Source organism: Gopherus evgoodei, chromosome 6 (assembly GCF_007399415.2).
Source record: "Gopherus evgoodei ecotype Sinaloan lineage chromosome 6, rGopEvg1_v1.p, whole genome shotgun sequence".
NCBI lineage: Eukaryota > Metazoa > Chordata > Testudines > Testudinidae > Gopherus > Gopherus evgoodei.
The window spans coordinates 115,894,378-115,921,280 of record NC_044327.1 but is presented as its reverse complement, the minus strand read 5'-3'; the positions used below and the strand labels follow the sequence as shown (position 1 = coordinate 115,921,280).

The 26,903-nt window shown below is 41.1% G+C and overlaps 1 protein-coding gene across 3 annotated transcripts in view; it reads right to left on the bottom strand.

Annotated features, from left to right (window-relative positions):
* Positions 1 to 26,903, bottom strand: part of ATP8B1 (ATPase phospholipid transporting 8B1) — a 134,566-nt gene that overhangs the window by 32,801 nt on the left and 74,862 nt on the right. For all 3 annotated transcript variants that reach the window (XM_030567656.1, XM_030567657.1, XM_030567658.1), the window contains exons 3-18: positions 25,233 to 25,330; positions 22,157 to 22,270; positions 17,139 to 17,237; positions 16,989 to 17,050; positions 16,424 to 16,496; positions 16,244 to 16,314; positions 13,315 to 13,397; positions 9,203 to 9,361; positions 8,214 to 8,302; positions 7,226 to 7,416; positions 6,180 to 6,388; positions 4,202 to 4,245; positions 3,854 to 4,010; positions 1,858 to 2,046; positions 980 to 1,092; positions 137 to 301 (exon numbers count right to left, since the gene is read on the bottom strand). In XM_030567656.1, coding sequence (XP_030423516.1) covers positions 137 to 301; positions 980 to 1,092; positions 1,858 to 2,046; positions 3,854 to 4,010; positions 4,202 to 4,245; positions 6,180 to 6,388; positions 7,226 to 7,416; positions 8,214 to 8,302; positions 9,203 to 9,361; positions 13,315 to 13,397; positions 16,244 to 16,314; positions 16,424 to 16,496; positions 16,989 to 17,050; positions 17,139 to 17,237; positions 22,157 to 22,270; positions 25,233 to 25,330 — 1,916 coding nt within the window. The remainder of the gene's footprint in view (positions 1 to 136; positions 302 to 979; positions 1,093 to 1,857; positions 2,047 to 3,853; positions 4,011 to 4,201; positions 4,246 to 6,179; positions 6,389 to 7,225; positions 7,417 to 8,213; positions 8,303 to 9,202; positions 9,362 to 13,314; positions 13,398 to 16,243; positions 16,315 to 16,423; positions 16,497 to 16,988; positions 17,051 to 17,138; positions 17,238 to 22,156; positions 22,271 to 25,232; positions 25,331 to 26,903) is intronic.

The window sequence follows — 26,903 nt, the reverse complement described above, 5'->3', positions numbered from 1 at the left end:
TGGCAGTCTCAAAATGTTAATTAAAATTGTACTCACAAATGTGCTAATCAAAAAGGGCTATTGAGTTTCCACAATGGTCAGTCACTATTTGGACAAGAATAAAAATAAATTTATAATTAAAAATATTAGAACTTACAATAAGGTTTTTTTCTATTTCCTCATATACTTTATCCAGGGCTTCATCACGGTTACTTGCAGCTACACTAGCTTCCATGAACTTTTTATTCCATGCTTCATATTCACCATGACTAATGTCCTTGTAGCAGAGGCATAACGTCCTCAAGGTCTCATTTGCAAAAATCTATGGGAAAAAAAAAGAGAAATAAGCTGCATAGATTTCAATATTGGTTTAAAACTGAAGTTGAGAAGACATGCCATGACTAGTCAATCCGAAAAAACTCAGCCACTGGCTGCTCCTGTACTCAGACTGTATGCTGAAAGTTGGATACTGCAGAATATCCAAAAATGAGTTGCAGCCTGAAAGAATTCTAATCCTTCACTTCTGATGTTAAATAGAAGATTGAACAATCATTTGGAAAAAATGTAAAACAATCAATGCAGTAATAGTGCAATTTATCAGTCAGTCAATCTAGGTAAGTCTAGAAAACATGCTGCAAAGTACAAGTAAAAAATAGAATGGAGTAGGAAATTCTGAAGTGACATGCAAATTTCTCAAATAATGAAAAACTAATTTCAATATGTACAATGCAAACATTTAAAATACAATTCCATTAAAAAGAAAAAAAGGGAAAAATCATGTTCTGATTTCGAACAACAGAACATCTAGTAGCAGCAAAATAAGTTGTTTTGGATGCTATTCAGCTTTTTTGAAAACTTCCTTCTAACAGTACTATGGAGCTGTATTTTTCATAATTATTTAGCAAAGTAGAAATAAGTCAGCTCAATGCAGTTGTAGGTAGGTTTAAATAACTTAGTTTTACCCATGTTAAAAATTTCAATTAAAAAAAGCAAAACTTACATCTAGTGTGTCCTGTGTAACCTGTCTCTGAGGATTCACTGGATGCAAACGTTCATAAATTACTGTATCAGCTCCTTTACAGTAAAGTTTAATGTTTCCATCTGGTTCTCTTACTAAATCAGAGAAGGGGAAAAAACAAAAACAAAAACAAAAAAGCGAAGGGTAGACGTAATAAAGGATAAATTTCTGATCTGACTTCCGCATCTCGCTATTATGTCATCAGTTTTCTGGTAACAGGAAGATCTCTTCTTTTTTAAATTAGAAAATCTGAAATATTCTATCAGAGAACTGAAGGTTAAATAACAGGGAAACCACAAACAACTTATTTAAACAGGAAGAGACATTCGAGACTGGTATGCCTAGTTAGAAACTTGATTTAGTAATTCTCTCTTATACTGGTATAAGCTCTTTGATGCGGCTCAATAGCATTCATTCACAGACCTCCTCCACTGCCATTCAGAATTGTGTGGACCACACTGATAAAGGAATTATAGCCTTGACAGCACTACAAAAATAATTTAACATGTAAGAATAAGTTTAGAAAAGCCTTCTGTGTATTTCAGTTTCATTTAAAGCAGTGGTCCTCAACCTTTTCGGCAAGCGGCGTCATCGAGAGGCATCACTGCCGAAATGCCGCCGAAAGACGCAGGCGCATTTAGATCCCCCTGCGGGGACCATGGCACCTGCAGGCACTGAGTTGGGGACCCCTGATTTAAAGCAATTTAGCAGCTGGGAATACAGAGCAGCCACCACCACATAACCAGCCATTTTGCCAAATACAACCATAACAGCACAGTGTAAGAACCTCCATTCTACTGTTTTAGAGAGGTTTTTCTTTAGAGATCTCTAAAAATAAAGCTTTTTTGAGATCAGCTTACCAATAACAGACATTCGTTTTCTATCACTGTTGAAGTCCAAGATAGCAAGAACATCATAAGTTTTTTCAATCCCCATCTCACTTATAGTAATGGTATTCTGAGTTCGTGAAAGAAAAGCAAATCCAAAGTTTCTGGCTGCTGTTACCAAGGCTCCTTCATCTGGGGAAGCCGCTTGATAGTTGAGCTGACCTATAGTATTAATAGAGTGAAAAGGGAAGAAAGCCATAGTATATTTTAGTAACTGATGCCCTTGTCCAGTGTACTGCATTTATAGACAGTTGGGACTTTAACACCCTATGCTTTGTAGCAATCAAGGGCCATATGGGGTGTTTAATATTCTACACTTTTGATTTCTCTGTATAACTCAGGATCCATTTTTACTGTGGATTTAATTAAAAAAAAAAAAAAAAAAAAAGAGTGACTTGCTAGATCATGCCAAAGACAGAATCTGGGAGCTCATTTAATCGCTGTCCTGGACTCCTTTCAAATAGGCAAGTCATTGAACCGCTCTTCCTCAGCTTCTTCATCAGTAAAATGGAGATAACAGAACTTGGTTACATACAAGTGATTTTTATTTGTAGGATCACAATTTCTCATTTATTTCATTGCAGCATTTTGGAAGACAAACAGCCTCAAAAGAGAAAGCTGTGGCCACATTAACCATTGGAAAAAAATAACTAATTAGAGAAGACCAAGAAAAGCAGGCACAAAGTTACAGTGAATAAAGTCACAGATTCCAAGGCCAGAAGGGACCACTGTGATCATCTAGTCTGACCTCCTGTATAACACAGGCCACAGAACATCCCCAAAATAATTCCTAGTGCAAATCTTTTAGAAAAACATTCAGTCTTGATTTTAAAATTGCCAGTGATGGAGAAATCTACCATGGATTGCTGGTAAATTGCTCTCATTTAAAAATGGACATCTTACTACCAGTCTGAACGTATACAGCTTCAGCTTCCAAGTCATTGGATCATGTTAAAAACATTTATTTGCTAGACTGAAAAAAAATCATCATCAAATATTTGTTCCTCATGTCTCCACACAAGTATTTATAGACTGTAATAAAGTTACCCTTTAATCTTTCTCTTTGTTATGCTAAATAGATAGAGAGATTCAAGCAGCTCTTTCTCTACAAGTATGTTTGCTAACCTTTTAACCATTCTCCTGGCTCTTCTCTGAACCCTCTCCAATTTATCCACATCCTTCTTTAATTCAATAACTAGATTAAGATAATGTAAGACCAGGACAACAGAGTGGCTGGAAAATTCAGCACTTTGTCCCCTCCTTTTGCATACAGAGTATGCTTAGACTTAGACTTTTATCCTTGCTTCCACAGTTCACCACTTCTCCCCACAGCCACTTATCTGCACCCTTAACCTTTATTCATTCTTCAGATTGCAAAGTTCAACATTCCTCTTTATTCAACTTAGTCCTCTACGGCACTGTATATATTTGTGCATATATTAGAACCACTATGAGGGGAAAAAGCACATTTACTGAAGGGGAAAAGTGTCTATAGCCCCAGTCACGCCAGCACCTAAACAAATACTGAACTGTTTATACATGAGTTATCCCACTGAAGATTAACTTCAAGTGTGTGAAATTACACGTGTATGTAAAATCTGTGCTTATACCTATGAGTTTATTTTACTCTTTATTTGGTGTTAATGCTTTTGAAACTCTGTACACCAAATACAGGTTTTCATACAGTGAAGTGTAATCCTGCAAAAACACTAAGTCCTCTGTATTTTGTATTTCTAAAACTTAGATTCAGAAAATGTTGATTGAAGCAGGTGTTTAATACATATTTATGTCAAAATTGTGACAATTCACAAGTAAAATTTGAGACTTCCTGGCACATGTAGAGATGGGCATCTTTAGCGCAAGTACATGCCTAGAATTTATACAACAGCTTGGTGTTCCATCTCACTTGTGTGAATGATGTTAAAGTTGAAGCTACTATGTGTCCATTTTACACAAGCAGAATACTCACCATCAGAAGCATCCACCATTACCGTGTGACAAATTGCAAGCAGAAAAAAGAATTGTCGAACTTCAGTCTCCTTTCCACATCTAATTTGTTCTATCAGATAATGATCACAAAATGCGAGTTTCCCATCTGCATACATGTTCCAGCTAAAATCAACTTGCTGGATTAGGAAAAAATGAACAGAATTTGAGGTGAGTGCAATTACTTCATGCCTAGATAAAATCCTCTCACATTACTTGTGGGGCAAAAATCCCCTAAATTAGAAGAAAAATAAAATCCTAAACCTCAACACTCCTATCTCAAAACCCCAACGTCTAACATATTCCTAGTGAAACAAGTCAACTGACTTACCTCTTCATGGTTTTGATGTTGTCCAGACCCATCCCTAGATTCTCCTGTAATGGAAACAATATTGTTACTCACCTTTAAGATTTCGGATCTGACCATTTCAATGTGTATTGCTCAAAGTAGAGAGAATACACACACTAAAGGGAATTCAGTGCATCGAGATTTTTATATTGGCATCCATCATTTCATAGTATGTGGGGTGGAATTTTCAAAAGTGCTCTGTGTTGGCTTAAGTCTGTTTCCACTGAAGTCAATGGTAAAACTCCAATTAACTTTAAATGGGAGTACAGCTTCAAAAACACAGCCAGCATTAGAGCTTGTGGAAACCTGATTTTTTGTTACATATTTTTTTTTAAAAGGAAATTACTTGTGAACTAAAACAAAACAAAAACAACACCAGAAACAAAACAAACAAAATTAGTTTTGGGTTGATTAAAACATTTTGTTCAAATTTTAACTTTTCATTTTAGAATATATAATAAATTAAACCAAAAGTAGTTTCAAAATGAAAGATCAAACATGCTGTTACAAAAAGGTCAAAACTGGAACTTTTGACTTTACTGAAACATCTTTTCCACAAAATTTGGTTCTAAAATGAATTTGTGAAAGGCAACATATTTCAGTGAAACATATTGCTTTTGACAAATCAGCATTTTCTGACAGACAGAATTTTGCTTTGGCAAAATCTCCAATCATTTCTACTCAGCATTGACTTAAATACCAGCTATAATTTTTTTTTATGCTATGGCTCTTTAAAAAATGGCTAGAGAATAACAGCAACCCCCAGCCCCAATTTTGAATAACTTTAGCAGCAATAATTTACTCAGTAAAATTTAACCAAAACTGGCACAACTGAACCCTGCAGGTGAATCAAGAAGTAAAACCAGCAGATCCCATGGACCAGAGCTGGCCAGAGGATGACAGTTGCATTTCATGACAACTTTTGAAGTTTTAAATATTTTTGTCCCTCACAGGAACCGAATCAGGCAGTTTTCATCCCAGATCACTCTGAACCAGGCAGAGTAGGATCTTGAATGTGGGTCTCCATCATCCCAGGCCATTGCCATAGCCACCAGGTTAAAGAGTCTCTCTCTCCTTCTCCCTTCTTGACAAAAAACTTAAATCAAAAAAGATACATTGCCATGAAATATTTCAGCTTTGACAAAAGTAACATTTTGTCAAAATATGCTGTTAGCCCAAAGTGTTCCAACCAGCTTAACTAGACAGGCACAGACCACACTCATTGAGACTGGGAACAAGCATAATGGCACATGGTCCCTTTTTCTGCTCCCTCTGTAAAGCTCCTTCAGTAATTGTACTGCTCAACCCACTACCCACCAATTAGCTCCTCCGAAATGGAGACTTCTAGAGTCCAGGGTGGGTGAGTTAATGCTGATTGGATCATCATTAACATAGCCACAAAGTGTTCTGTGGGGTTAGTGTGCAAAGTGCCCAATTCCTATAGCCATCTCCCCCCATCCCTGCCCCTCTGTCTACTACACACAAGCTGGGAGTGTGGAGAGTGGAACAAGGGAGAAAATGTTTTGGAAGAGGCAATCTCATGTTCATCCCTCAGAACCAGCAGGATCTCTGTTCTTGCAGAAGCAAAAAGGTACCATACTCTTTATATTTTGGGGGTTGAGAATGTCAGAATTCTCACAGCGGAACAAACGTGTGTCATTGAAGTGCATTAACAAATAAGTACTTAATATAATGGGAATGCGACAGTTAAGATTGAAAAACAATTGCCAGTAGAGAGGTGTAATAGTTAGCAATGACCGAGACTTGCAGGGATGGTATCCCTAGCCTGTTTGCCAGAAGCTGGGAATAGGCAACAGAGGATGGATCACGTGATGATTACCTGTTCTGTTCATTCCCTCTGGGGCACCTGGCATTGGCCACTGTCGGAAGACAGGATACTGGGCTAGATGGACATTTGTTCTGACCCAGTAGGGTTGTTCTTGTGTTCTTATGTACTTACCGTATGTTTGTCCATTTATGCAGCATTTTTTGAATGCCATGATGTTCTGCGTAAGCGTTCCTGTCTTATCTGAGAAGATGTAGTGGATTTGTCCAAGCTGTTCATTCAGAGTGGTGGTTCGGGCCTTAGCAGGTGTATCCTTCTCCGGGTAATACATTTGCAGATCCCAGTTTATAAAATAGCTTTGGCCTAAACGAATCACTTCAACACTAATTGAATAAAACACAACAGCAAGATCATACCATTAACAGGTTGCTATACATTAAAATGCAAAAACATTATATAGATCTATCAAGTTCTGAATGAATTTTCAAGGACACTAGTAGAGCAAATAAATCCATGTTATTGGATGTGTTAATATTTAGAAATTATACAAAGGAGCTAGTTTATTTCCAAAAACTCACCCAGGATACAAGCTACTCAAAACAATTGATTCAAAGTGCACAGCTCAGTTTAAACAGTCCAGTACAAGTCAGAGAAGAGACCTCAAATGGAGCATGTCAAAGGTGATCCCATATTACCACCACTGGAGCGAAAACTATATTCAGTAGTAAAATGTAAATACAAAGTAGACATCATTCTGGGGGCTAACTGAATACTAGATTGACAGCCAAAACTCAAAGTACTTTTCAGTAAAACATGAAATGTGAGCCAGTTCTCTGTCTTAAAAAAGTTGAACGTAGAACATAGGAAAAAATTCAACACAGGAAGCAGCTTCTTCCATACAGTTTCTCAATAGGACTGTACAGAACTAGCTACACACAGAAGTAAATTCTTTCAGGATCTGACCTATCACTGTACATTGTTTGAATATTGGAGAAGCAATTTGTTCATGTTTGAAATGTACCACCACACAGTATTAAATTTATTAAAGAGGCCAAGTGACACACAGTATGGCTCACCGTCCTTTGAAAATATCAATAAGAGGAAAAGAACATCTTTTTGGGAACAGGGGGATTGGAGGAAACTTCATCAAATGGAAACACAGTTAATTTTACTCCATACTCAACATATTTTCAACTTTAAAAACAAAGAGATGTAGTTACCTCACATAGAGAGAAATGGGAACCATGGTGTTAAGAACAATGATGTAGCCCCAAAAATTAAGGAAGCCACGGTACGGAGGGCTGTAGTCTTCACCATCATAGAGGTACCAAGAAGTATTGCCAATCTGCTGCTCCCAATAAGTGTGTCCAATAGCAAGGCCAGCTGACAGGAGGATCAATACAATAAAGATCTAGAACAAAGCGCCAAGAGTGTTCTTTGTAAGTCAATGGCCTTGTTTGCTAGGCTTGACCTCTATGGAGATTCTCATGAGACGTTTTCTTAGTAGTTATTCAATAAAAGGAAAAAACAAATCTACTAGGGCAACCTTTCCCTTGAAAGTTCTGTTTTAAAAGAGGACATTTGCCAAGATATTAATAATTACAAAGACACTACGCCCTTACCTGTGCTACTAACATATGACAGACTATTCCTCAAATTGACTTGTGTTGGAACTGAAAAAGTTTTTAAGGTCTAATTTTCACATTTTACTGTGTGCAGATAGCTTGATTGTTGCACTTTAATTCAGTTTGGAAATGAAACGAGCAACATCGGAGTGCCTGGGGACCAATTTTTTTTTGTTTCAGTTCAAGTCTAACTTAGCCAAAGTTTATAACATTGGAGGTGAAATGTTTGAATTAATTTTAAAATAAAAAATGAGCATTTGTTAAAATAAATTAAGTGACAGTTTGTTTACTCACTTTGTAATTGTTTTACTTTATAATAAGGCCTCAACCTTACTTGCTGTTCTAGACAGGCAGACCCCATCACTGACGCAAAGCCCACTGACTTCATTGAGTGTCTAACCACAAAGTGGGATCCACCCCTGTGGACTTGCACGGTTAGTGCCTAAATTTGGGCCTGAATATATTTGATATGTCGCACTATGAATAATGATTATTGAAACTAGGCACAGCAGGACAACATTCACACCTATACAGTAGGAACTCCAAAAATGTAACAGAGTAAAAAAAAACCGAAGTCTGTTACCGTGTAAACCATGTAGTTCATGAGAGAGTCAATTTTAGTCCTTTTAAATCTGGTCTTTCCACTGTTTTTCATTATTTTTGTGTCTCCTCCTTAAAAAAAGCCCAATCAAAAACAAAATTAATAGAAATAAAAAGACAGACATCAAGTGTGAACATCATTTTATAAAAAAATGTACTAGATCTTGTAAGTTTGCAGACACAGGGTCTGATCCTGTAGTGTGCTGAGTGCTGTCAAGTCAGGACGCTGATACAGAAAACATCTAGAATTGAAGATTCTACACCTTTTAAAAGATGGGATGTTCAGGGCTCTATCCTTCACACAGGAGCTTCAATTGAAGTTAATAGAAGTGCCTATGCTGGACAATTATGGGGCACAGCTTTTACCTAGTTACCTTGCTGTACTTATTTCATATACTTCTGTTTATAACCATTAGAGGAGTGAAGTTTTGGAACAGCCTTCCACAGGGAGTAGTGGGGGCAAAAGACATATCTGGCTTCAAGACTAAGCTTGATAAGTTTACGGAGGGGATGGTATGATGGGATAGTCTAATTTTGGCAAGTAATTGATTTTTGATTATTAGCAGGTAAATATGCCCAATGGTCTGTGATGGGATGTTAGATGGGGTGGGATCTGAGTTACTACAGAGAATTCTTTCCTGGGTGCTGGTTGGTGAGTCTTGCCCATATGCTCAGGGTTTAACTGATGGCCATGTTTAGGATTGGGAAGGAATTTTCCTCCAGGGAAGATTGGCAGAGGCCCTGGAGGTTTTTCAGCTTCCTCTGCAGCATGGGGCACGGGTCACTTGCTGGAGGATTCTCTGCATCTTGAGGTCTTTAAACCACGATTTGAGGACTTCAATAACTCAGACATAGGTTAGGGGTTTGTTACAGGAGTGGGTGGGTGAGATTCTGTGGCCTGCATTGTGCAAGTCAGACTAGATGATCATAATGGTCCCTTCTGACCTTAAAGTCTATGAGTCATATAAATACCTGCAAATATGACCACTCCATGGCAGAAGTCTGTATTCCTGATTTTACAGCCACGCAACAAAATTTTATCAGCATCCAGTGGATATGTCCTGCTTCTCCAGAATAATGTTCCTGTAAACTTATCTAGTCGATTATTGGGTTCTTCGCATTCAATTAAACCTAATAAAAATATTAAAATTTTAAAAATGTAATGATCAATACCAATGACTTTATGAAATACCATAAAGGATTTTACTTTAGTCCTTTTACAGGAATAGCACTGGATTCTGTTACAAAAAAAAAAAAAAACATTTAAAAGCAAAAGTTCTGAATAAAACATTTGTTTGAAAATCTGAGTGCAGATATTCAATGCTATATTGCCAAAAAATGTTGAATATGGTGAATCCATTGGCATTTTACTTTAAGTTCATCCACAGACTGCAAATACACATTATACAGCAGAACTATATTCTTGCACAATGACATGTTGTATTCAGCCCTCAGTTAAGAAGACTTTAAGCCAATATCTTTACTTGAGTATTTCCTGAACAGTGAAGGTGGTCAACATGGGAGAGGAATGTAGGTTTCTCTCTTACTGGATTGCGTACACTCCAGACTGAGGCTATTACTCAGTATTTGATGCTATTTTGCTTTTGAGACTTAAGTGGCAATGACCCAAAAAGAAAAATACATTGTCATGCTGATAACTTGCATGTAGTAAAGATATTCTTCCAAATTTGAATCTTTTGGCCTTTCCCCCTTGTTTGCAAGCTACATGAACAATGTTGATATCTACTAAGGTTTTCTTTGGTAACCTTTCGGCCTAAAGCTTTTACTTGGACATTGTAGCTTATTACAGAGACAAGGCAGGTGAGGTAATAACTCTGATAGGATCAACTTCTATTGATGAGAGAAACAAGGGGCAGGTCACCAGTTAAAAACACTGCATCAACACAAGTGCCACTGTAGCACTGTAATGAAGATGCTCTAAACCAACAGGAGAGGGCTCCCCTGTCAGCACAATGAATTCACCTCCCTGAGAGACTGTAGTTATGTTGACAGGAGAAGCTCTCTTGCTGACATAGCACTGTCTACACTGGGGGGTTAGGTCAGTATAACTGCATTGCTATGGGGTGTGAATTTTTTACATGTGAGTGACGTAGTTATACAGATTAAGTCTGTAGTGTAGACCAGACCAAGCTTTTGAGCCACACAGAGCTCTTCTTCAGGTCTGGGAAAGGTACTCCCAGTGTCACAGCAAAATGCAATGTGGAACAGATTGTTTAGCATCAGTAATGAGCATATACTGCAAGTTGGCCCACGAAGAGGTCCACATATTGGGGAGCTATCTTCGTAACCATTGCTGTTCCCATGGTTTGGGCAAAGTGTTTGTTGTTGAATGTAAAATTGTTATGGGTGAGGATGAAATGGATGAGTTTGGCGATGTGTTTGGGGTGGATCTCTTTTTGTCCTATGTCTGCAGAGATGTTAATGGACCACACTGCTTTGAATGGTCCCTTGCAATATGTGATAACTACTTATGGTAAACAAACTGTTCCACATTGCATTTGCTGCGACAGTGGGAATACTTTCCCCAGGCCTGAAGAAGAGCTCTGTGTGGCTTGTAAGGTCAGCTCCCAGATTACTACACTGGGCAGCACAACATGAGAAGGAGGTGACCAGCCCTCTGTGGAGAAAGAAGTGGTTCTATTTAGACTATTTAGAAAAGCTGGACAAGCACAAGTCCAAGAGGCCAGATGCACTGCATCCGAGGGTGCTAAAAGAGTTGGCAGATGTGATTGCAGAGCCATTGGCCATTGTCTTTTAAAACTCATGGCGACCGGGGGAGGTCCCGAATCACTGAAAAAAGGCTAATGTCAGCCTCACCTCAGTCCTTGGAAAAATCATGGAGCAGGTCCTCAAGGAATCAATTCTGAAGTATGTAGAGGAGAGGAAAGCGAGCAGGAACAGTCAGCATGGATTCACCAAGGGCAAATCATGCCTGACTAACCAAATAGCCTTCTATGATGAGATAACTGGCTCTGTGGATGAGGGGAAAGCAGTGGACGTGTTATTCCTTGACTTTAGCAAAGCTTTTGATACCGTCTCCCATAGTATTCTTGCCGACAAGTTAAAGTAGTATGGGGTGGATGAATGGACTATAAGGTGGATAGAAAACTGGCTAGATCATCGGGCTCAACGGGTAGTGATCAATGGCTCCATGCCTAGTTCGCAGCTAGTATCAAGTGGAGTGCCCCAAGGGTCGGTCCTGGGGCTGATTTTGTTCAATATCTTCGTTAATGATCTGGAAGATGGCATGGATTGCACCCTCAGCAAGTTTGCAGATGATACTAAACTGGGATGAGTGGTAGATATACTGGCGGGTAGGGATAGGATACAGAGGGACCTAGACAAATTAGAGGATTAGGCCAAAAGAAATCTGATGAGGTTCAACAAGGACAAGTACAGAGTCCTGCACTTAGGATGGAAGAATCCCATGCACTGTTACAGACTAGGGACCGAATGGCTAGGTAGCAGTTCTGCAGAAAAGGACCTAGGGGTTACAGTGGATGAGAAGCTGGATAGGAGTCAACAGTGTGTCCTTATTGCCAAGAAGGCTAACGGCATTTTAGGCTGTACAAGTAGGAGCACTGCCAGCAGATTGAGGGAGGTAATCATTTCCCTCTATTAGGCATTGGTGAGGCCTCATCTGGAGTACTGTGTCCAATTTTGGGCCCCATACTACAAGAAGGATGTGGAAAAATTGGAAAGAGTCCAGTGGAGGGCAACAAAAATGATTAGGAGGCTGGAGCACATGACTTATGAGGAGAGGCTGAGGATACTGGGATTATTTAGGCCACAGAAGAGAAGAATGAGGGGAGATTTGAGAGCTGCTTTCAACTACCTGAAAGGGGGTTCCAAAGAGGATGGATCTAGACTGTTCTCAGTGGCAGCAGATGACAGAACTAGGAGCAATGGTCGCAAGTTGCAGTGAGGGAGGTTTAGGTTGGATAGTAGGAAAAACTTTCATTAGGCGGGTGGTTAATCACCGGAATGGGTTACCTAGGTTAATCACTGGAATGGGTGGTGGAATCTCCTTCCTTAGAAGATTTTAAGGTCAGGCTTGACAAAGCCCTGGCTGGGGTGATTTAGTTGGGTATTGGTCCTGCTTTGAGCAGGGGATTGGATTAGATGATCTCCTGAGATCCCTTCCAACCCTGACATTCCATGATTCTATGATTCTCTCTCACCAACACAAGTTGGTCCAAAGACTATATTACCTCACCCACCTTGTCTCGCTAATATCTTGGGACCGACATGGCTACAACTACAATTCATGAACATTAGTTTATTGTCTGTTTTGTGGACTTTGTTATTTTTATTGCTATTGTGTAAATTATGACTGGTCACTTCATGTCACGTGGTATTTCTGCTTCCATCTGAAAATGGAATTCAGCTCATCTTGAAATTTTGGATTTGGACATGTTTATGAACACAAAAAATGTGTTCTACAAATGTAAGTGAACAAAAAATATGAATGATTGAATATTGCAATCTGAACTTTACCCAGACGGTGAGAATTTTTACCACTTTTTACCCATATTTGCTGTAAATTTGTTTGAAACTTTTTCTTCTTTGAAGTATAAGGTACAGGATTTCTAGAGAACTTTAGTAAAGAAATACAGTTCCATTTCCGGTCCCAACAGGAGGGAATGTGAAATTTGAAAAATAAAATACACTTTGTGTTTGCACAGTAAAATTAGCTTTCATATTAAGAGGAATAGAAACTAGTCTATAGGCTCTCAATATTATACTAATTTCCATTCCAATGTTTTTATATATATTATATTTTTACAGAAAACATTGGAATAGAAATTAGTTTAGGATCTCCTTTCTCTCCTCTCATTAACATACCCCAGAATGTCCATGATACAAAATCTTGTCTTTCAGATTGTGCTGCTGAGCAAAATACAATTTTCAGTCAAACCAGTTACTTGTACTGCATACTGGCTTAAAAATAGAACCATATACATATTACCAACAGCCCAGTCTGAGCTCTTCATTTTATTTAACTGTATGTTATTCAAGCTACATTTGAGCAACTTTAACGAGAATCAAGTGTTTGTACAAACCATCAAATTCTGCCATTGCACTCTCTTCTTGGAGATATCGGTCTGTTACCTCAAGTGACATTTTGAACTTTAAGTTAGTTTCACTAAAAGAAAAAGAAAAGGATGTTACCAAAATCCGAAAAAAGGAGGAAAATTTGAAGTAACACGAAAACACACACATACATATGCAACTATTATCTGTGCACATCCACTTTGGGAAAATGATAAAATAGCACATTTGCAAACATTACACTAATGCATTTGAAATTCCCACAAATTGCACAAGTAATTCTAACAAGAAAGCCTGCTCACTTCTCTCCATAATGGATATACTGATTGACTTATATTCACTGTAAATAAGGAAATGTGAGCCAAGAACCTCTCAGTGCTAACTGGCAAGGGGGTGCAGAGGGATTACAGGACTCCTCTGAGTCTGATATGTACTTTCTAGTTCACCAAAGAATGTCACTCTAGGGCCACGTCCAGACTAGGTATTAAAATCGATTTTAGATACGCAACTTCAGCTACGGGAATAACGTAGCTGAAGTCGAATTTCTAAAATCGAGATACTCACCCGTCTGGACGGCGCGGCATCGATGTCCGCGGCTCTCCGTGTCGATTCCGGAACTCCGTTCGGGTTGATGGAGTTCCGGAATCGATGTAAGCGCGCTCGGGGATCGATACATCGCGTCCAGACTAGACCCAATATATCGATCCCCGAGCAATAGATTTTAACCCGCCGATGCCGCGGGTTAGTCTGGATGTGGGCTAGGTCTCAAATGAAAGCCGGTGTCACTGTGCATTCATAGCATTGTGAAATGTATGTAAAGATACTATGTAAGGAGTGAGTATATATATTCAAAATATATTCCTAATGTCTGTATGAAGATGCTGGTCAGCAGCAAAGGTGAAAAATGGGTTTTCTGTCAGACAACACGTTTATCTGTATGTTTATAAATTTGAGAATTGACTTGTTCACAAAGGGTCTCCTATGATCACTCTAAATGGAATGCACAAGGAAGGATTGTGAGGACTTCAGAAAGAAACTAACAGGAAGAGAAAAGCAGCAAGAGGGAGGAAATCCTATCTGGAGGTGTACAAAGGTTTGCTTGAGTATATTTGGGGGAACAGGGGAGTTGCCTGAGTACCCTTCACTGAGGAAGTAAAAGGACAGTAATTTTGTTTCATGAAAAGGGTCTCAACCAGGCTTAGCTGCAAACACTGGAGAGAACTTTGGGTGAGAAACTTATTTGGGCACGAGAGTAAATTGTTAGTTAAGTTTAGTCTCTAGAAAGCACATTGTGATTTTTTTATATGTACTCATTTGTTTCCAGTATTCTTACTCACTATCATTTCAATCTTTATTATTTAATAGATATATTCATTGTGAAAACAAAAATAAATGTAAGTGCTGTGGTGTGGAGCAAAGTGCTAGTCCTGAGTTGAATCTTACAAGCTGGTGTATACTGTTTCTTTGGGAATAGCAGGCCTGGTAATCCTGTGAGTGTTCAGTGGATAAGGGGCTGGAGATGCTGCAGGCAAAGCTCTGTGTATTCAGGGCAGGTGTGTGCCTGTCGTTACCCATGCAGAAAAAGCAAGATCTGCTGCTGCCAAGGGCTGGTGGTTTCAGGGAGCTCCCACAGCAGGCATAGACAAAACTTCTTCATGATAAAGGCATGTAAAGGTCAGATAGATGCCTCACAACCCTGAATACCCCAGGGGAGCAACACAGTAAAAATAATCCAGTTATACACCACTTGTAGAAAAACAGACCCGAAGTGGGAAGGCTTTGGCAAGATCTTGAACTCTTATTACATTTCTCAATGGAATAATTTAAAGATAGAACAAACACTTCAGAGTTCAAACAAGGAGAGTCTCAAATGGTGTAATATTCAATTCAGCCACAACGAACACCAGGATGAGCCTTGCTGCTCTGTGATTTCTCACCTCAGAGGCACTGTCAGCACAAAGTGCTGTTTTCAAATAAGTGGATTAGGTTACATCTGTGCACATACTGATATGTCTTGATATTACAAAATAAAATAAAGAAAAATTGGTTTTCGTTTATTATAACCTTGTATTAATAGTATTTCATTGCCAAAAAGAAAAAGATGGAAAGGCACTGTGTAAAAAAAAAAAAGCTTTCTACACATTGCTTCTTCCCCTACCTCATTAATTTTATAAGGGTTCAGGAGATTACCTTTAGACTCACATTAAAGCAGTAACTAATGATTTGTAAATTTCCATTTTTAGAGGTTCCCTGCATCTCTCTTTTTCCAGTACATTTCACAAGATCAGTGCAGCTGTAATTTTCTACAGTATTTTGCCTATGGCTGCTCAGCTTTTAACTGCTGCTTTTGGAGGTGGGGAACGGGACGTTAATACAACGCCAAATGGTAAAGTTAGTGGAACAAACATAAATGCTCAAAGCCGCTGCCTTCCTGATGCAGTAGTTAAGCTTGAGAAAGCCGTAGTACATAAAGTAGAACCTAAAATTAAATAACTGACAAAATTAAGAGCGCTAGTGAGAGAGCAAAAACACACTCTGACTGCAATGTCTGGTAATCCAAACAGACTCTATACATGATTTTACAGAGCTGTAATGTAGGGAATAAACATGTGGACCTGAAGATCAATAGAAGTTGTGTGGCTAAGTCACTGCCAGACGAAAATTTACTCTAGCACATCTCACTAGAGATCCATATTATGCAGAGTCCAGGACACCTGGACTTCATAAAAGCCATTCATTTAGAGAGTACAAATTAAGATATTTATGAAACAGTAGTAACAAAACTCACACAAAATAATGACTTTAAATTTGCCAGGTCTAATCACCAAGGTATATAAAGAATTTCACTAGTTTGGAATAATATTTCCGCAACACACACTTCGGCCCTTTCACCATTAAGCCAAAAATGACATGTAAAATCCCGTAAAAAAAGAGTCTTACCCATCTAGTTCAGCTGTCTCTACATAACAAAGGCTGTTAGGTTCCGAGCTGGACAACAGCAGAATATCAGCCTAGTCAAAACAGTACAGTAAATAAATGAAAGCCAAACAAAATTGCACCAGAGACAAACTCCATGCAAACAAGGAATTTATTTTTAAAAAAATTAGGCCATTCGCTTACAGGAACAAAGGCATTTTTCTCCAGACGAATGACATCTCCAACTTGAATATCTTTCCATTTAGCAGTTTTGAACCTAAATGTCAAATATTTTTTAAGATCAGTAGTATTCGTTTAGGATAGGATAGACATAAGTTATGTATCATATTGAAGTGTTTGGCATCTTCCCTGGCAGACTTCCACAGTATCAGAATAGAAAAGCCTTACATCTCAGGAGAGAAACATTCCTTATTCAAATAGTTCCGGATTGAAATTCTTAAGAACTGCAATGCAGGAAAGTGTCATCATTTAACACACATGAATATTTCTGTCTTTTTCCCTAAAACTCTCACTTGACACAAATTCAGTGCTGGATTTTTTTTTTTATGTGACTGTTCTTTCAAACCACAAGGGATTGGATGTAGGCAATTAACTTTAATTGTTAATAGGAGTTACACATACAAGTGCATAAACAGTGGAGAACTGCAATCTAAATGTACAATATAATTTACCATTTAAGTTCTGCAGGAGTAATCAGTAACTAGTAAAAACATTACTTACAAAGTTAAAGCAAAAAACTTTACAATACCTTCCATCTCTGATAACATCACATGTCCGGTTATTAATCTCATTATCCATTCTATGGCGAGCCTTAAGGGGACAGGAAAAAGGAGTATGTTTACTCTTACATATTTAAGTAACTTGTCATCAGTTTTAACATTAAGGAAATAATTCTTACGATGTCATCCACCAGGTCTTTGATTGCAGTTATCCCAAGCACCAGGAGCAAAGGCACTAGTGTTGTATACCACGATAAAGTAGTTATCTGAGGAATTGTCTGTGAATGTGAACAAAGATCAGGGAACAACTTGGTGAAACACTTTAGTGGCAAAAAGGACGAAGAGATCATCTAGTTTGACCTCCTGTACATCACAGGCCTCGAGCACCACCTAGCACCTACACACTAAAACCAACAACCGAAATAAGACTGAAGTATTACAGCCCACAGGAAACTACATTATGATGTGCCACAGGCAGAGAATATGAGGGACTGAGGTGCACCTCTGCCTGCGGCCCCTGAAATGTCAGGGAAATTATTACATGAGCCAGATAATCCTGGCAAGTGACCTGCACCCACCTGCTTAGAAAAAAAACCAACGTTATTCTGGAACGATCTACTTTCGGTAAACCCACATTGCATTACATCCCCTTTATTATTTACTTCTATAAATTTAATTATTTTTTCCTTTCACAATTTGTTCTAAAGCCTTGTATACTACTGAGTTCAGACTAACAGGTCTGTAATTGCCCTGATCACTTCCCCTCACCCCTTTTTCTTAAATACAGGGATGATATTAGCATTCTCCAGTCATATGGTACTACCCCCATAAAAGATAGATTTATTAAAAATTCTTGCTTCTGGACTAACAGTCTCATATGCCAGTTCTGGAAGAGGAAGTTACTTATCTACAACTGGAAATTCTTTAAGATGTGTGATCCCTATCTGTATTCCACGGAGGGTTTATGCATGTACACCATGCATCCAGAGATGGAGAATTTAAAAGTAGCATCCACGGCTCCGCACATGCTCCCTGACTCACTTCACAGGTTCGCCCGAGGTGATAAAGGGCAGGGCAGATCAACTGTGTCTCCAGTTCCTTCTCCACTGCAAATCAACAGATCTGCAGCAGAGGGGAAGGAGGGTAGGAAGCAGAATACAGATAGGAACAACACATCTCAAAGAACCTCCAGTTACAGGTAAGTAACCTCCTTTTCTTCTTCAAGTGATGGTTCCTATTGTATTCCACTGAGGGTGACTAGCAAGCAGTACCTAAGTTGGAGGATGGTACAAGGATGAAGATGGGATAGATGAGCGGAGAACAGCTAAGACAGAGGAGGCATCCGCCGCTGGGTCCTGCATTAAGGCATAATTCACAGCAAAGGTGTGAACTGAACTCCACCTGGCCACTTTACAGATATCCCAAAGCAATAAGTCATGGAGGGTGGCCATGGTCAGAGCCTAGGTTTTTGTTGCATGGGCCCACACCCTTGAGGGTGGCTGGAGGCCAGATAATTGAGAGTGCAATGCTGCCCAAAATCCACTTAGAGAGATTCATTGTGTGAAGATTGCCCACCCCTTAACTCTTTTGGTTATTGCGACAAACAGCCTGGGGGATTTCCTGACTGGTTTCATCCTTTTCAGGTAGAAGGATGATGCCCAGTGGACACTGAGGGAGAGGAGTTACCATTCTTCTTCCAAAGCATGTGGCTTCATGAAAAAAACAAATAAGTGAATGGATTGATTAACGTGAAATTGAGGGATGACCTTTGGCAAAAATTTGGGATGCAGACACAGGGATATTTTATCTTTATGGAAAGTCATGAAAGGAGGGCCTGTCATCATGGCACCAAGCTCACTAACTCTCACTGATGTGACGTTAACCAGGAAGGCAACTTTTATGAAGAGGAGGGACATTGAACATGATGCCAGCAGTTCAAAGGGTAGTTTCATTAGTACAGATAGGACCAAGTTAAGATCCCACTGGGGAGCGACGGGTTGTACAGGTAGGAAGTTTCTCAAGAGGCCCTTCCAAAAACCGAACAGTCAACAGGTAGGTAAAGATGGAAGGTCATTCCACGGGGGGGGAGGGTGCTAATTGCTGCTCGGTAGACTTCGAGGAAGCTGTGGGCAAGACCCAATGCCTTCAAGGAGTGGAATTCCCTCTGCTTCTGGGAACATCCTTTGTGTTCCACCCAGGAATCAAAGTGTGTCCACTTGGCTCAGTAACCACATTTAGTGGAGTCCTTCCTGCTGCTAGAAAGGATGTTTTGCACGTCTGATGAACATGTCCACTCTAGAGACATGCACTCCAAGGTGGAAAAAAGGAGCGCTAGGTGACCCACAAAAGCAGTGGCAGGGATTCAAATGGCATCAGGCAATGTGATCGGCAGCTCTCTAGTGGTCTTCAGAAATCACTCTTCTCCGATGGTTGCCTCTGGAAGGTGGAAGATTGTGAAGGTGTTCCCAGAGGGCACGATCTGTGAGTTTCCTGGGACATTTTCTCAGTGATTCGCAGTGTCTCTGGAGAAAGAACTGGGTGGTCCTGTAACACTGTGTAGGGGAAGGTGGGCAGTGGAATTGAAGCTTTGGTGCAGTAGATGCCCAAGGAATGCAGAGTAGGTCTAGAATCCTTGAGAGTGTGCAAGGAATCATCTGTTTTTTGGTTAAAAAGATGGGATTCATTGCAAAGGAGGTCTTTAATGGCATTTTGTACCTCCCTGGGAAACCAGAGGAGTGGAGCCACAATTCCTTGCACATAACTATACCCAGGCCAGATGCAAGGACGTTTCAGGCCCTAGGCGAAACTTCCATCTTGCACCCCGCCCTGAGGCGCCCCCCCTCTTGTGGCAGCTTCCAGACCCTACCCTCCGCCCTGAGGCACGCCCTCCACCCCAGCTCACCCCTGCTCCACGCATGAGCCCTCCAAGCACGCTGTCACTGCTTCACTTCTCCCGCCTCCCAGGCTTGCGGTGCCAATCAGCTTGGGCGCCGCAAGCCTGGGAGGCAGCAGAAGTGAGGCAGCCATGGCGTGCTCGGGGAGGAGGTGGGGCAGGGGTGAGCTGGGGTGGGGAGTTCCTCTGCGTGCCGGCCCCCCATTACTTGCTGCAGGCGACCCTCCCTGCTCTCTCCTGCCCCAGCTCCCTCTGCCTAAATGCTGGCGGCGACCAGGGCGGCCGAAGATCCGGCTGCCATGGTCGCTGCCGAAGAAAATGGTGCCCCCCCCAAATCCCAGTGCCCTAGGCGACCGCCTAGGTCACCTAAATGGTTGCACCAACCCTGACAATACCCGTGGCCATGGGCCTCAAGTAGATATCTGCTGCATCCACTGCTAACTGAAGAGTTTTTCTTGCCACCAGTTTACCTTCTTCTAGAATAGCCTTAAAACAGGCCCAGTCTTGCTATGGTATCTTTTCAGCAAATTCATGCAGTTTACAGTAGTTTAGGAAATCGGACTTAGTGAGCAGTACCTAGTAGTTCAAGATACTGAACTAAAGGCTGCTGACAAATAGTCCTCGTGGTCCAAGAGGTCCAATCTCTTTCTCACCTTATCTGACAAAGTGAAGCATGGGAGATGTTACCCGGAACACTTCATCACCGCTTGGACCACAAGAACTGGGAGATGGGGGGTGAGAACAGAAACTCAGACTCCTTAGCAGGCACGTAACGTTTCTCAGTCCCCCTTGGGGAGTAGCTGTACACGTGGTCAGCATGTGCTAAAATATCCTGGCTGGTTCAAGTATAGCTTCATTGTTAGGGTAGAAAAGTGCCCATAAGACGAGACCTTTCCACTGTGGAGATGTCCACTGCTCCAATGCCAGTACTGAGTTCAGAGAGGGTGCCCTTAACACTTGGGAGATTGGGAAGAGCACCAGGTGGTGCAGGATGATGCCGATGAGTGAAGGATGTCCAGGAGCTGATGTTGGGTATCCTGGACCTTCTCCAGAGGGATGTAAAGCTCCCCTGCCACCCTCTTGGGCACTCTTGGCTGTCTCAGGCAGATGTACGGGGATGGGGAGGTTCCCCAGCCTAGATCCAAATGACACCTCATGGCAACTTCCATGAGGTGGGGCTTCTGGAGGCAGGGAGCCTGACATTCTGCGATACGGCTAAGGAAGGACTGGCATCTGAATGTAATGTGGTTTGCTCCCAAGCAGTAGAGACAGAGCTGATATTCGTCACTGGCCGAGAAGGAACACAGGCAGGAGGCACCGATGTTAAAGCCTGGGGTCTTTGGCAGACTCCAGTACCCATGCATGGGTATGCGGGGGAGGAGTATGGAGAAAAAATAAGCCCTCCATACAACCTATTCTACTCTAGAACTACTACAGACTATCTAAAAGCAATAAAAACAGTAAAACTCTAAAACACTAACTATATACAACTTTGTCTGTGAAAGTGCATCACTCGCAAGCAGACACTGATTGTTCCAATCCAGACCATGCTGCGTTAAGAAGGAACTTGAGACACAGTCTGTCTGTCCTGCCCTTTATCACCTCGGACAAAACCATGAGGCAAGTCAGGGCTCATGCGTGGACCAACCAGTCAGTGGACTACAATAGGGCCCATCACTCAAAGAAGAACATAAATTATCCAAATTCTCTGATTTGAGCACATTAAGTTCTTTAAAGGGTATGTTCTTAAGTCAGGTTAGCTAACTCAGGTAAAAGTAGAAGTGAAGACATGGCAACCCTTAACTTGTGTTAGCAGTTTGATATAAAGTCTATATGGGATCCTGGGAGTGAACGTTGGTTTTATGTTTATATTAACCTGAGTTAGCTACGTGAATTAAGAATACACTTTTTTTTTTTCTGGCAGTGAAGACATAACCTATGAGCCCCAGTCATGGACTAGAACCACATTGTGATAGGCACTGTACAAACTTAAAACAAAAAGGAAGGTCCATTCCCCAAATTGCTCACTGTCTAAGTAACTAGTTGTATTCTAAGCAGAGTACACAAGGCATAAATCTAAACATCAAGCTAAAATGATTAATGTGCAAATAAAGTGCATTGCTCCAAGTTCGTATTAAACTTCTGAATTTTAAAAGCAATTAGTCTGGAGTTGTTTAGGAAGTCCACTTTAGTTTCATGATGGCAATGTCACAAAAAGCAGTAATATTCAGCTGCATTACTGAGTAGCTGAACTTAAGATTATCAACTTTATCATAATTATCTGTATTATGTAATCAAATTTACCTGTAAAATAAGAAGAACCAAGAAATAGAAGTTGGCCACTCTTTTAAACTGTTCTAGCAAATTCAACGGTAAAAAGGTAATTGCATTGTATTTGTAGGTCTTAATTGCATTCCCCTGTTGAAAAAAAATTAAAAATAAGACATTCTAAATAGCAATATACTAATGGATACTTTTCCAATCCAATTTGCATTTCATGTAAAATGTTTTACTTTATGGTATCCCTCTCTACAAATGGCCGTGTAAGTTAAGTTTATTATGCAAACTATTTTAACAAGGATCACTAGTCAAGTCAACCAAACTCACTGTTGGCTTTAATGTTATTTCTAAGCTGCATTTTGTTGCTTTAGCCGTCAACTAGCAATGCCTTAAAAGGATTATCTGGAGCACTATGTCAAATCAAGGGACTGGAAATAGGATACTGAGTTTTTACCTCAAGGCCACTCCTTCAGACTGAACCCAGGTCAGTAGTGATAATGGAAAAGTCAGATATCCTTATAGTCAGTTTTAACTGAGGTCAGACATAGTGCCGGCTCTAGGTTTTTTGCTGCCTCAAGCAAAAAATTGTTTTGCTACTCTCCACCCTAGCCCTGGGCTCTCACCCCTCACCAGTGCCCTCCCACACTCAACCCCCCTGCCGCCTCAGCCCTGGGCTGTCCCCCCCCCCCCACACACTCCCTGCCACCCCAGTCCTGCGCTCTCCCTCAACAGTGCTGACTCCGCCCGCTCCCCCCTCACCTCCAGCTGGTCCGGCACTGGCAGCGTCAGGGTAAGCAGTGGAATTCCCAGGCCGTGCCTCAGCCCAGGGTCCCACCAGCCAAGGATCCCGCCTCCAGGACCCGGGAGGGCAGAGCCGAGGGACCGCCCCGGCAGAGGGCTGAGGAACTGGGGCAGAGTAGCCCCAGAGGGAGCAGAGCCCTAGAGAGCGGGACACGGGCTCCGCACGGCAGCGCCCCACCCTCTATGGCCCCACAGCTGCTGCTCCTTCTGGCCGCCCTGCCGAAGTCCCAGCGGCTCGGGCCGCTTTGCTCAGCACCAGCCACCCTTCAGTACCTGCAGGTAGCTCTGTGCACCCTGCGGGGCGGCCCCCAGCTCGAGTGTCTCCCGCTTGGAACCTGCCCAGCCCAGCCACAAGGTGCGGGCGCTGCTCCCCCGCAGCACGAACCGCAGCGGCTCCAGGGCGCCCCCTGTGCATGACCGCTGCTGCTGCCAGGGCCAGCTCTAGGCTTTTGCTGCCCAAAGCAAAAAAAAAGATGGCCAAAATGCCGCCCCCGAAAATGTGCTGCCCCAAGCACATGCTTGGTTTGTTGGTGCCTAGAACCAGCCCTGGACAGATGTACACATTAAAATGTACACAGATGTACACTCTTTGGCCAATGTACATGGCAGAGGGGCATTGCTGGCACATGATGACATAACACATTAGTAGATGTACAGGTGAATGACCCCTTGATGGTGTGGCTGGGTCCTATGATGGACCCACAGGGGCTCATCTTAATTAATAAGCCTCTTAGGGTTGATATGGCTACTTCCACCTTTTCATGTTCTGTGTATATATATATCTCCTTACTATATGTTTCATTCTATGCATCTGAAGAAGTGGGCTGTAGCTCACCAAAGCTTATGCTCAAATAAATTTGTTAGTCTCTAAGGTGCCACAAGTACTCCTGTTCTTTTTGCGGATACAGACGAACACCATACAAAAGCTAGTAGGAGAACACTTCCATCTCCCTGGATATTCAATAACAGATTTAAAGGTACGTTCTTCAACAAAAAAACCTTCAGAAAACAGACTTCAAAGAGTAACATCAGAGCTACAATTCATTTGAAAACTTAACACCATTAATTTGGGCTTGAATATGGACTGGGAGTGGCTGGCTCATTACAAAATCAATTTTCCCTCTCTTGGTATTGATGCCTCATCAACAATAATTGGGAATGGACCACATCCACCCTGACTGAATTGGCCTTCAAATTGGTTCTCCACTTGTAAGGTAACTCCCTTCTCTTCATGTGCCAATAGATATTTATGCCTGTATCTGTAATTTTCACTCCATGCATCAGAACAAGTGGGTTTTTTACCCATGGAAGCTTATGCTCAAATAAATCTGTCAGTCTTTACGGTGCCACCGGACGCCTCGTTGTTTTTGTAGAATAGGTAGGAAGGGTTCCGATTGCAGAATCTTAATTACTGATATTCACGCATAAGACAGAAATAACCCAAATTGACTTTAAGATACTAGCAGAGCTTGCAGGGGTTGGTAATTAGAAAAACATTTTATTTATAAAATAAACAAGTTATTGCCCTGAAAGTAAACAAGGCAGTTGAATGTGAAATCTCACGATACCACTATTTATCATTTAAGACCAGAATGGCACACAGGCACTACTACTAGGCTGTTTATTTTAAAATAATCCTACTGTTTTTAGAAATGTAATTTTTTAAATAAAGTTATTTATACATCCATAACATTTAGAGTGGGTGACCTAAACCAACAACAAGACGACTCCATTGTACTTAAGCATTTCGAAATAGAAAATCATTTATTTTCAAATTGAAATTCTAGCTTGACCAAGATGCTATCTGCCTAAAGGCTGTCCCTAGTAAAGTATTGAAAATAAAATACTTTAACATTATTTGATTCAAATGTTAGTGACAGCCATAGTCCAGTGAATAGGATGCAGCTCTGGGATTCAGGAAGTCTGGGTTCTAAATGGCTTTTTGCTCACAAGTGTGTAGAGCAATTTAGTGCATGGCAAGCCAGACTATAGCACACAAGCTAGCCACGCACTGACAGTATGAACCCTGCTATGGTGCACTAAATGTTCCATAGTGCACTTTGATGTAGATTCAAGTCTGACTTGCCACACACCAAAATCACCATACAGACAAGCCCTTAGTCAAATCACTCTGTGACTCAGTTAATCCGTTCATGATACTTATCCAATTTTGCAGATTGCAGAGGTATACTAATACATGTACACGGTTTAATTATTGGAACATTTAATCATGAATAACAAGTGTTCCTCCTGATAAAAAATCTACATCAGCCATGATATATAAAGGAAGATAGCTTACGGCATATTTGCTTTTCTTGAAGCACAGAAATGTTGTTTTCTTAAACTGGGGTTGTTCATGGAAGTTTCGATCATTTGCCTTAACTTGCCAGCTGCAATCTGGGAAAGGAAGGGAAAAAAAAAAAAATAGAGTGCCACACACATACAAAATGAACCATAACACTTGACTGCTCCAACAATGGGGAAACAAGTCTACAAACTGAAGGTTTACCCTCTCCGTATCTTTTAAGGCAACATACAAAGGAAAAAATCAAGTTGGGCCTCTGAACTTTTTCTCATTTCTATATTGTTGGTAAAGAAAGCCTCAAAGGATTTTGTAAAAAAGCATCCAGTTTGTCTATATAAGCAATTGAAGTCTAATCTACTCTGGGAGAAAAACGTGTGGTAAAAGGGGCAGCTCTAGGGATTTTGCCGCCCCAAGCATGGCAGGCAGGCTGCCTTCGGCGTCTTGCCTGCGGAAGGTCCACCGAAGCAGCGGGACCGGTGGACCCTCCGCAGGCACGCTGCCTAAGGCAGCCTGCCTGCTGCCCTTACGGGGACCGATAGAGTGCCCCCCGTGGCTTGCCGCCCCAAGCACGCGCTTGGCGTGCTGGGGCCTGGAGCCACCCCTGGTGGTAAACAGAAAATTAGGAACGCTATGTTACAAGACGCTGGAAACTAAACAGAGGGAAAAGATTTTTAAATCAGACTACTTGGTGTTGCTTTTGTTACACCCATCTAACTCCAATGCCTAATGAACAAAAAAAAGCGTGTCAGAGACTGAGCAATCATGCCCTTTTAATTAACGTGCAAAAGCTCACAATGCACCTCTGAGACCTCCTAAGAAATCCTCCAACAATATTAGGCAAAGCCAGACTTGACATCCCCAATATTTCTGAAGATAAAAAACAAGCAGAATTTAAATGCCCACCCCTTTCTGACCACTTGTCTAGATCTTAAAGAAGGGCCCAATCCCAGTTTCATTAAAAATCCTACACAGTTCATCTTTAAGTCTCTGACTTTCAGCTAGTTCTAATGTGTGCGGAACTGTTAACATAATAACCAAGAGTTTTACAGCAATAAAGTGCAGGTTCAGCAATGAAGGAATATTCTTCCTGCTATTGAGTTGCTTTGTGTCCAGCAGAAACTGTGTCAAAAAAAGAAGAAGAACAGTTCAAGGAGCCTTTTACATCTCAGAGTGGCATTATGCTATGCCAGAGGTTTGCAATCCACCTTTTTATATGCCTGGACACTCTGGTATGCCTGAGATGCCCAGACCTGAAGAAGAGCTCTCTGTAGCTCAAAAACTTGTCTCTTTCACCAACAGAAGTTGGCTCAATAAAATACTACCTCACCCACCTTGTCTCTGGGATGAGTTGTGACTTTAGAACTGGTCAAGCAGTTCCAGTGAGAAGGGGATTGTCTGGGTTGCGAGCACCGCAAGTACCTCATACAGACGCTCTTTATCTTCACTCCATGCTGCCTTTGCACTCTAACCTGTCTACTCCCTATCCCATTGTGTCATTTTGTCCCTTCCCCTTACTCAACTGCCTCACTCCACCACTTATAAGTCCATCTAGTTCTCTCACACACAGTACATTCTAGGTCTTCACATTCTGTTTATCCACTGTCTAACACTTATCCTCCAGTTTCCACTCCTGCCCTCAGGTCCATATTGTTGGTACCACTATCT